Source organism: Magallana gigas, chromosome 6 (assembly GCF_963853765.1).
Source record: "Magallana gigas chromosome 6, xbMagGiga1.1, whole genome shotgun sequence".
NCBI classification, from domain to species: domain Eukaryota; kingdom Metazoa; phylum Mollusca; class Bivalvia; order Ostreida; family Ostreidae; genus Magallana; species Magallana gigas.
In genome coordinates this window covers 20,448,729-20,460,598 of record NC_088858.1, presented here as the reverse complement: position 1 = coordinate 20,460,598, position 11,870 = coordinate 20,448,729, and the positions used below count along the sequence as shown (strand labels likewise).

Sequence of the window (11,870 nt, the reverse complement as noted above, 5' to 3'; positions counted from 1 at the left end):
GGCGTGTCTTATAGTATAACCGAAAACGATATTGGCTGCGCTGCGAAGTAATACATAGCACGTACTACATAAAAAAATAGTGGTTTTAAAAAAATGTTGCTTTAAAGTGTACAAATAGGAAACGAAATAATATAAATATAACTAATAACGAATCATTCTTTGAACATTAGGAGGTGATAATTTCGATCGGAGCCTGGTAAATCTATCATAAAGCCCTTCATTAGGCTTCATTGGATTTGACCACGCCCCGACCGAAATTATTACCTCATCATACTCAAAGAATGATTCCTTATATATTTCAGCGTATAGAACGCCAAATGCCCCTTTCGAAAACTCTTAGTTCTTGCTTTTATTTTGTTTTTACCTGTAAACACGGGTTTTTACAAATCGACGGGATTGCCAAATAAGTACATCTACAGTATTCGTTTTAAGAGATATACATATACCTTCTCACTTAAACTCCATTAGTTAGCCGATGCTTTTGCCGAATGGTTTTGGTATATGAACTTTTTTTATATTCTCTTTTTGAATTAAATATACACTAATCGCTAGAGCATCTAGTAGCAAAGAAAGGGACAACCAACGGATTCTGGTCTGGCGCAGTTTTACACGTACATTTTTGTATTTACCTACACGTACCCCTTGGCATATGTTAAAAGATTGGGCGCATTAAAGACGTAATTGATAAGTTGACTGGCAAAATAAAGATGGGTGGTTTCAATTGCTCAACAGGCTTATTACATGTATAAATGTCTGTGTGGCAGAAAAATTAAACTGGTTTGCATATAGTCAACCAAATACGATGGATATATGAGGGAGACCCACCTAGCCCCCTCCCCAGGTCTCATGAATGTATTGTTTTCATTAGTTTACGCACATCGTTAGTTTCTTGGTGTATCTTGGTGTATAACTTTCAGACTAAATTATTTATACTTACATCCATTAAAATATAATATATTTGCTCGAAATTAATCCCACGACAAATGTTTCGGTTTGAATTTTACTTCGTATCTTATCATATGAGACGGATATTGAAACATGAGATGACATAGATAGTTATGTGTTCTTTTGTAGATGCGCCAAAGTTAGAGTCTCTCCCAAAATGTGGTAAGGCATTTTAACTTCAATCTTCTGGTAGAGAAACATTATAATATACTATTTAAATTATTTTTTTATAATTCAGAATGAAAATGAACAATAAACAAGGACAACATTCTCCATGAACATGTTTGTAAAGAGCTATCAATACTAATTACTTTAGTGAAAATATCATCTCTCGTGTAAATATTCGGTTCGAATGTTGCAGCTCTTATACAGTTGTTAAATCTATTTGATGATGGTAGATGTAAAATGAGCAATATGACAACGGTGTCCAATATTGTAAATTGTAGATAATTTACACAGAGTAAATAAAAAATTATCAATTTGACACAAGAACATTTTTTCATTTTGTAACCACTTTTAAACGCGCTTTCTTTCGTAACTTTATTACATGTAGCAATAACTTTATACTAAGAAAATGAATCCAACATTTTCAGACTGCGGAAAGGAAATATCCGGAAAACTTCATGGAAAAATCCTTAGTCCAAACTTCCCGCTCACATATCCGACAGACACGCTATGCACATGGAAAATTACAGTGCCCGAAGGATATGCAGTTAGTTTGGACTTTAAAGTGGTAGAAATAGAGAGGGACTACGATATGCTGTATATATACGACACTACCACTGGGGATCACATTGGCAGGTACACGCAATATTTTAAACATATTTCAAAAGATTTACCATAAAAGATGTTATATTCAATATCACAAATACCCAACTACCCATTCGCATATGAAATTTTCATCTTTTTAAAAAATTAAATAATTAATTTGTTTAAGTGTGGTTTTTTGGGGAGGGGGTGCTTGTTTGTTTGCTTTTTGTTTGTTTGTTTTGTGTGTGTGTGCGGTTTTAAATAAAAAAAAAATATAACTTATATGATAACGGAATTCTTGTGTTTAAACAATTTAATGAATCAAAATCCCTTCTTCTTTTTTAAACAGATTGACAGGTCATCAGAATGGCTATCAGCTGAACTCAACGTCAAATAAAGTGACCATCTTCTTCTCCTCCGACCAATACAGGGGTGGCCCAGGATTCAAAATAATCTTTAAAGCAATAAATCTTCACCCAGTCGGTAAGATTTCAAGTTTAATAACTGTGAGAAAATATTACAAAACAGATGCTGAATTTTAAAAGTAATGTAATTGAACAGTGAATTTTGCACGGTGATATATATTTATCAAAAATAGTTTTCTCAAGCTTGTACCGTAGATCTTTATTGCTAAATCCAATGTGTAATTTCCTATTCTTCAGATTTTAAAGCATCGGATTTTTTTTCATGTTAAAGAATAAAAATGTACAACCATAATTCTATAGTACAGAGTACAGTTTATATCTACGTTCATTAAATAGGAGATTAATTCGTTTGAAAAAAAAAACTAATCCAGTTAACATTGCTTTGTTCTTGATAGTATGCGGAGGCACGTTCAATGGAAAAACAAGTGGAGAGATAGTCAGCCCGAATTTCCCCAACAACTATCCGCTAGGAATCACATGTACCTGGAAAATAGTGGTCGCAGAAGGTTCAGTCGTCAAACTCTATTTCGAGACCGTAGAAACAGAAAAAACATACGACACCATTACGATTACCGACTCTTACACCAACGAGTTTATTGACAAGTGAGTATTATAAAAGCGACTGTTTTAAAAAGATTGAAAGCCACACAAATGATAGATATAATTATTATTTTCTAAGAATGAACGATAACTTTTTTCTCTGGAAATCTGATAAGTATGTAGTTGAAAACACTGCAAAATAGATTTAACAATATTTTGTAATAAAAAGGTGTAGAATTTCATATTTCGGCTCCAAACTCTCAGTTTAATTTCACACGATACTTTTTCTTTTTGAAATCACATAGCAATCAAATGCTTATTTCATTGATACTGCAAATAAAGCGATCGATGCGATTGGCTTTAATAAGTTGTTTTCTCTCTCCATAGAATATCTGGTAGTAAGAAAGGTTATACCGTCACGTCTACTGGAAACAGAGTTACCGTTCTTTTCACTGCTGATGAGAATGATTCAGAACAAGGATTTAAACTTTTATTCAGCACCATTACACCACGTAAGTTAACACACATCATATACCTCAGCCGAGCTCCATTCATCAATTAATTTGAGAGTTTCGCAGATTTCGTTCACTTATTTCGTATTTTATTTCATTTAATAGCAACGCCACCGACCACCGTTATTCCACCCGTAGGTAAGTATTTTTTATTTTATGCAATATCCGATGTCTACATTTTATGATTTCTTAAGTCACATGTAGTACCATTTATGGATACATACATGTCATGGTATTTGACCATCAATCTCGAAAGGTCTTAGCATGTAAAACCACAGCTAGCCTAAGATGATTTTGATGTAGTCAAAGTCTTTTGTCAACAAAAGTCCCAATCTCAACTATTCAAGTTTTTACGAATTTCTTTTTTCAAGTTGAAGCTGCTTGGTCCGATTTTCTGTCAATTTCTTCGTACGCTTTTAAACGATGGTAGTGCATAGTTTGTGTAAAATTAACTTTTATAGATAGACAAAACGGATTATGGTTCAATAACTTCTATTAGTCATATTTTAATAAGTGGCTATTAGAGGATTCCATGGAAACAATCTTCCATAGTTGTCATCCTGTACAAAAATTGGTTTGCTTTTTTATAATTTGTAGGGAAATTTTGTTTCTGATATAACATTTTAGGATTTATTTTCTATTCATCAAAAAAGGTTTAAGTTGCATGCAGAATCATCATAATAGCAAGATTTTGCAGCAAAAAAAAAAAGAAAAAAAAGATGCAGGCCACACTGCTTTAATTAAATAATTAAATATCGCTGTTAATGATTTTTTAAACGTGCCACTGTATTTCTGTGCATTTAGTGAGTGTTTGGCATTCTTTTGAAATGTTTCTCAATTCAGTTTATTGATTTAATAATAAATAATTGAATAAACTGAATTGAAGTGTTTCTTCTCTCATCAGTGTGTGGCGGTAAAATAACTGGTAAAGACAAGGGGAGAATTACGAGCCCGTTGTATCCTAAGCCATATCCCATCGATGTGGCCTGTACATGGGAGCTCACAGTGTCCGAAGGCAAACTTATCAGGGTATATTCGACGTTTATGTCGACAGAGGCCGGTTCAGATATCATCACATTCCTTGACCCATTGTCAGGTTCCTATATAACCAGGTAAATAGAACTATTTTTAACAAAAGCTTGGACTTTAAGTAGTTGTGTCAAACAGCATTGTGACGTAGGTCTGTCCATCTCATTGCTTGCCTGTCAGCCAAGGTCCTTTTACAATCACATGAACAAATCTTGTCTGGCATGTGGGTTAAGACTACGCAATCGGTGCTTGAAACCAGCGTCATTTTCAACTTGATTTGACGCAAGAAATAGATAGACAAGTACTAGACTGCTGAAAACCCAAGGTCTTTTTAAAATGGTTGTACAAAAAATTCAGAATACACTCGACAATAATATAGCTAAGACAAGTACTAGACTGCTGAAAACCCAAGGCCTTTTTAAAATGGTTGTACAAAAAATCCAGAATCAACTCGACAATAATATAGCTAAATGTTATATTAAACTTAACTCGGTAATAATTCAACTTGGCAAAGATATAACTAAGTGAATGAAAACTTAATTAATCAGAACATATTGAGCTATTAGATTTAGTGATAAAGATAGTTATATGAATTCCTAAAAAAAAAAAACGTACTTCAAAATAAAACACCAAGCGTTTCTATATCATCGCCGTTATTTCTTCTTATGAAAGCCTTTTACTAAAGTCAATTAAGCTAGTGTTGTGTCATTTATTAATTTATGTGTGATTTTTTCTTCTTTTCTTTAGTGTGAGCGGAGACAAAAGCGATTTTTCGACCGTTTCTATCGACAATACTTTAACTATCGTGTTCCTTTCGGACGCAGAAATAACGGGAGATGGCTTTATCTTGAATTTTGAGGCCTTTACCCCACCAACAGGTAAACTGCGTAATAAGCAATGTGTACAATTATGGCATTTGTTTTCACATACCGTTTCTTTGGGTATTTGTTAATTCTACAGTGAAACTAGATTCTACCGAATCTCCTCATGAAACAGTAGTTTCTAAGTGAACAGTTATATCAAGTATAATTTATAATTTTTTTTTTACTGATATTTCTACCTAATTGCATTAACTAAGAATCTTTAAATCACGAGATCGAATCCCACTGAGGGTTTTATAATTTTGACCTTTCCAAAATTTTTTAAAACATTTCTTTTTGTTCAAGTATTGTAAAATTTGAAAATTCTTAATCCATGAAAGTATTTCGATTATAATGTACTTTAATCCACATTGATATCTACAGCCTTTCCATACCACTGTCAATAACTTTGCAGATTCCGTGTTCGTGGTTTACTGTATTGTGTCGCCTTTCTGTCACGGTCTTATTGCTCGTATAGATACGAGAAAATACGATCAAATAAGATTGATAATAACGATTGATCGATCATAAAGAATAATTATGATTGAAAATTAATCGTGTTGATCGTAGAAAAAAAATTAATAGTCAAAAGTGTTCTACGCATAACACGAATGGCACAACCGACCACAAGATCTGAGGAGATTTGATGCGATTACCACGAGTACTCTACGATCTAGACAATTTCACTCGCACTGCGAATCGGGATAATGTGAACATATCTTTATCAATTTTTAACCACGATTTGTCTGTTTATCTTTTGCTCGTTGACTGTAAATTAATAAACTTATTTATATTGATTTATTTCTATAATAATTCCTTTTTATTACAAATAGTCAGTTAATTATATTTAGTATGCAGTATTGTGGGCAGTTCATCAGATACAATCTACAGTGTAGATTTAATATTAAAAACGCTCACTTCAGCAAATGTATGAATGTACAAAGAAGTTATTAATCTTTTCGTACCAATACGACAGTGAATTTACGTAACATTCTAAATATTTTATCTCTTTATATCTTTTAGAACCACCTACCACCTTAGAAGACGGTAAGCATTTAGATTTATTTACTTTTTAGGCGTTCTCTGGTATTTAAATGGATATAGTCACGACTGCTGTTTTTCTATTGTTCTCGTTTACAATGCTTTCGTAATGCATTTCTAATGATCAACCACAATCTGAGTGTCAGTCGTAAAGTAATAAGTAAAAGACAGAGCTTACAACTTTTTGTAAACAAGGCTCGTGTCTTGTTTTTGCTTAGTACATTGGATCAATATACCGGCTAAAATTCTTTTTCAAGCTGATGTACATATTTGTCACAACATTAATATACAGTTCCTAGCGTTTGTCGCGTTCATTTTAGCTATAAACCTGAAAATTTCAAAATGAAAACAAAAACATGTCTATTGATAAAATCTTAAGACTGGAGGTTAAAATCACTAAAGATGTAATTGCACAATATATCCCAATATTTTGTGGTTTTATCAAAACATTCGTGGGAATCGATTTTTGTGGATATGATGGACATCACAATTTCAATGATAGTATTACGTTAATTCGTGGAATATGATTGTATCTTTACAATACTATTATTTATTATCTACCAAATATTTCCCCCTATAAATATTTTAGAAAACTGATTGAGATTCATAGCTTCATAGAAACTGACAGAGCTGAAATCTACAGCTCTTACCTTAGTTTTTACGAAAATGTCATTTTCTACTAAAATGATAAAAAAATATCATGGTTTTTAAATTTCTGTTAGCTATAGTTTTGTGGAAATACATGTATCTGTTAAGAAGACTTAATTAGGGGAAAATTGAATTATTATCGTACTGTACACAAATTCAACTGCTATATATTCCGTAGAAGAAAAATCTATCATTTGTCAAAAATTACTGATTTTTTTCTAATTTCATTTATCATAAAATATAAGTTACACACATACTTATCATACAGGGTTTTGCAGCAAAATAAAATTCTAAATAATACAACTCATACTGTTTTAACAATAATTTAGTTACTTTTACTTACTTAGTAAAGTTTAATCGGAGGTAGACCTTTGATGTGACCTTTGATTATCCAATCGAAGTTTGCATAAAATACGAGAATATTCAGCTTAACATTAGATCTACCTTATGTGTTCAAGCATAACTTCTCTCTTTGCGTGGTCTATGCGGCCTCCAGACTTGAGACGATGCTTAGCAACACATTTCACGAAAATTGGTAATCAACAAATATTAATGCAACCACAGTATTTCAAAACCATAACATGAATATAATTTTTGCCTGTTTTACAGTTTGCGGAGGAGAAATTACCGGACAAAGCCGAGGAAACATTCATAGTCCAAGATTTCCGTCGGAATATCCATTGGATATAAACTGCACTTGGGTTATTACGGTCCCGGAAGGAAAATACATGAGACTGGCTTTCCCAATTCTTCGAACCGAAGAGAATCACGATCTTATTGTACTTAAAACAGACGATTACCTTGACGAGTAAGCCCAATTGATCGATTTTGGGGGTGGGAGGGGATGCCATTATCTTGAGATTTTTTTGGTGATTCTCTTAAACAGAAATTTTCGTTTTATAAATGATAACATAGCTTAAATCCTTAAGTGTCACGGATTATTGCAAATCCAAACCATTGTCTTCCAACAAACATACTACGTGTACTCTACTCTTGTAATTATACAGACAAACTTATTTCAGCATGTCTAGAATGGTTTTCTTATGTTTGCAACCCAACTAGTATTTATCATTATGATTAAAATCTGTCTGGTTTTTTTCAATAGGGTAAGTGGACATGAAGATGGATTAGTGTTGTTACCAGAAAGCAACAAAGTCACGATCTTTTTTACATCCGACTCGGAAAGACCAGACACTGGATTTAACATGACATTTGAAGCTGTGGAAATAAAACAAGGTAATAATTTTGTTAAAAATTTTATGTCAAGAATGATTTTTTCCAGAAAATAGAAAAAAGATTTTATGATTGAACAGATACATAGAACATGTATATATTCCTTGATTGTTTTGTTATATAAATGTTTTTTTTTACTATTGAAGTAACGTCCGAAAAAATCGTGCACACAGGATCAGTAGTAAAAGTCCAAGAAACTCATTCATCACACACCTATAAAATTGAAGGCAACGGTCCTTCCGAAAAGGTCCAAGAAATTGAATCATTACAAGGTCAAAAGAAACCTCAAGAAAATAAAGGCGACAAAACTGCTGAAAATGTTCAAGAAAATAAATCATCAGAAGGTCAAGTAAAACCTGTAGATGTTGACGAAGGATCCGATACTAATGTCCAAGGATCCAATTCAGCGGAAAATCAAGAGAAAACTCAACAAACCGAAGGTAAGGCACCTGTCGAAAATGTCCAGGAAACTCAATCGTCACAAAGTCAAGAGGAAGCCTCAAAAATCCAAGGCGAAACACCTGTCGAAAATGAATCAGAAAGTCAAAAGAGACCCATAAATTTGTTAGGACCCAATGAACCCATACATGATGTTCAAGAAAATAAACAATCAGAAAATACCCAAAAAATTGAAGGCGAAGAACCTGAAGAAAATGTTCAAGAAAATGAACCATCAGAGAGTCAAGAAGAAACCCAAGAAATAGAAGGCGAAGAATCGGACGAAAATGGTCAAGAAAATGAATCATCAGAAAGTCAAGTTAAACCTATAGATATGGCAAGCGAAGCATCCTCAGATGATGTTCAAGAAAATGAACCAGCAGAGAGTCAAGAAGGATCCCAAGAAAAGGAAGGCGAAGGATCTGAAGAAAATGTTCAAGAAAATGAACCATCAGAGAGTCAAGAAGGATCCCAAGAAAAGGAAGACGAAGGATCTGAAGAAAATGTTCAAGAAAATGAACCATCAGAGAGTCAAGAAGGATCCCAAGAAAAGGAAGACGAAGGATCTGAAGAAAATGTTCAGGAAAATGAACCACCAGAGAGTCAAGAAGGATCCCAAGAAAAGGAAGGCAAAGAACCTGACGAAAATATTCAAGAAAATGAACCATCAGAGAGTCAAGAAGAAACCCAAGAAATGGAAGGCGAAGGATCGGACGAAAATGGTCAAGAAAATGAATCATCAGAAAGTCAAGTTAAACCTATAGATATGGCAAGCGAAGCATCCTCAGATGATGTTCAAGAAAATGAACCAGCAGAGAGTCAAGAAGGATCCCAAGAAAAGGAAGGCGAAGAACCTGAAGAAAATGTTCAAGAAAATGAACCATCAGAGAGTCAAGAAGAAACCCAAGAAATGGAAGGCGAAGGATCGGACGAAAATGGTCAAGAAAATGAATCATCAGAAAGTCAAGTTAAACCTATAGATATGGCAAGCGAAGCATCCTCAGATGATGTTCAAGAAAATGAACCAGCAGAGAGTCAAGAAGAATCCCAAGAAAAGGAAGACGAAGGATCTGAAGAAAATGTTCAAGAAAATGAACCATCAGAGAGTCAAGAAGGATCCCAAGAAAAGGAAGACGAAGGATCTGAAGAAAATGTTCAGGAAAATGAACCATCAGAGAGTCAAGAAGGATCCCAAGAAAAGGAAGGCGAAGAACCTGAAGAAAATTTTCAAGAAAATGAACCATCAGAGAGTCAAGAAGAAACCCAAGAAATGGAAGGCGAAGGATCGGACGAAAATGGTCAAGAAAATGAATCATCAGAAAGTCAAGTTAAACCTATAGATATGGCAAGCGAAGCATCCTCAGATGATGTTCAAGAAAACGAACCAGCAGAAAGTCAAGAAGGATCCCAAGAAAAGGAAGGCGAAGGATCTGAAGAAAATGTTCAAGAAAATGAACCATCAGAGAGTCAAGAAGGATCCCAAGAAAAGGAAGACGAAGGATCTGAAGAAAATGTTCAGGAAAATGAACCATCAGAGAGTCAAGAAGGATCCCAAGAAAAGGAAGACGAAGGATCTGAAGAAAATGTTCAGGAAAATGAACCATCAGAGAGTCAAGAAGGATCCCAAGAAAAGGAAGGCAAAGAACCTGACGAAAATGTTCAAGAAAATGAACCATCAGAGAGTCAGGAAGAAACCCAAGAAATGGAAGGCGAAGGATCGGACGAAAATGGTCAAGAAAATGAATCATCAGAAAGTCAAGTTAAACCTATAGATATGGCAAGCGAAGCATCCTCAGATGATGTTCAAGAAAATGAACCAGCAGAGAGTCAAGAAGGATCCCAAGAAAAGGAAGGTGAAGGATCTGAAGAAAATGTTCAAGGAAATGAACCATCAGAGAGTCAAGAAGGATCCCAAGAAAAGGAAGACGAAGGATCTGAAGAAAATGTTCAAGAAAATGAACCATCAGAGAGTCAAGAAGAAACCCAAGAAATGGAAGGCGAAGGATCGGACGAAAATGGTCAAGAAAATGAATCATCAGAAAGTCAAGTGAAACCCATAGATATGGCAAGCGAAGCATCCTCAGATGATGTTCAAGAAAATGAACCATCAGATAGTCAAGAAGAAATCCAAGAGATGGAAGGCGATGGATCTGACGAAAATAGTCAAGAAAATGAACAATCAGAGAGCCAAGAAGGACCGCAAGAAATAGAAAGCGAAGGACCTGAAGAAAATGTTCAAGAAAATGAACCATCAGAGAGTAAGGAAGGACCCCAAGAAATGGAAGGTGAAGGATCGGACGAAAATGGTCAAGAAAATGAACCATCAGAGAATCAAGAAGGACAGCAAGAAATGGAAGGTGAAGAACCTGAAGAAAATGTTCAAGAAAATGAACCATTAGATAGTCAAAAAGGATCCGAAGAAAAGGAAGGCGAAGGATCTGAAGAAAATGTACAAGAAAATGAACCATCAGAGAGTCAAGAAGAAACACAAATGGAAGGCGATGGCTCAGACGAACATAGTCAAGAAAATGAACCATCAGAGAGTCAAGAAGGACAGCAAGAAATGGAAGGCGAAGGAACTGAAGAAAATAATAAAGAAAATGAACCATCAGAGAGTCAGGAAGGACCCCAAGAAATGGAAGAAGGTGAAGGTTCCAAAGAAAATGTTCAGGAAAATGAACCATCAGATAATCAAGAAGAACCCCAAGAAACGGAAGGCGAAGCATCCTCAGATGATGTTCAAGATAAATGATGAAGTGGGCAACGAACAACCATGATAAAGAGAACACAAAATCAATGTAAAGAGGGACCTTTCTGACGAGTAAACATGAATGTACGATAAAGAAACCAAAGCATAAATTCAAAATCGATGCACTATTATTTTTGTTCTTATGAAAGAAAAACAAAATAAATGTTTTATAGAAATAGTCTGTTGTGTTCAACTACGTATGAAAATTCGTTAGTTTAATAATATTTTTTTACTTCTAAGTAAAATAAATGGTTTTAATTTTTACTTTTATACAGTGTCAAATTTGGCGAGGTTAAGCATTTGAACGTATGCGTCTACAGGTATTGACATGTATGTTTACAGGTAAACGTAAAATGATCTGGGTTTTGTTTAATAAGCTACACGTGAAATAAGTTAGTTAATTTGATAAAAATACACAAGATACGCAGTTGTTTTCAATTTATCCTCTCCTTTTGCTTGTACACGTTATGTAAACTTGTAGAATTACACGGAATGCATAGATTATCACATAAAACGCATTAAACCCCCCTTTATACAAGTACTTGTACACGAACACGTTCAAAAGCTTAACTTCTATTCTATAAAACTTTTAAATACCATTATACACCAAACAAGATATACTCAGCATCAATAAAAGGAAAAACTATTAAACTATTTAACGAGGAAGTTAAGTCGGGGAAATTCTATTATGATTATCACT

General features: G+C 34.2%; 1 protein-coding gene across 1 annotated transcript; it reads left to right on the top strand.

Annotated features, from left to right (window-relative positions):
- Positions 1 to 969: 969 nt before the first annotated feature.
- Positions 970 to 11,336, top strand: LOC105322725 (enolase-phosphatase E1). The gene is made up of 12 exons (XM_034468470.2): positions 970 to 1,107; positions 1,539 to 1,746; positions 2,045 to 2,178; positions 2,516 to 2,723; positions 3,048 to 3,172; positions 3,278 to 3,310; positions 4,077 to 4,284; positions 4,949 to 5,079; positions 6,085 to 6,108; positions 7,360 to 7,558; positions 7,856 to 7,986; positions 8,130 to 11,336. The coding sequence occupies exons 1-12, from the start codon at positions 1,059 to 1,061 to the stop codon at positions 11,171 to 11,173; spliced, it is 4,494 nt and encodes a 1,497-aa protein (XP_034324361.2). The 5' UTR covers positions 970 to 1,058; the 3' UTR covers positions 11,174 to 11,336.
- The last annotated feature ends 534 nt before the right edge of the window (positions 11,337 to 11,870 follow it).

Bases quoted from the DNA above. Each gene is read 5' to 3' on its own strand.
- LOC105322725 (XM_034468470.2), top strand. From the start codon at position 1,059: ATGTGTTCTTTTGTAGATGCGCCAAAGTTAGAGTCTCTCCCAAAATGT. The intron at 1,747-2,044 runs GTACACGCAATA...TTTTTTAAACAG, and splicing joins ACTGGGGATCACATTGGCAG to ATTGACAGGTCATCAGAATG. The intron at 2,724-3,047 runs GTGAGTATTATA...CTCTCTCCATAG, and splicing joins ACCAACGAGTTTATTGACAA to AATATCTGGTAGTAAGAAAG.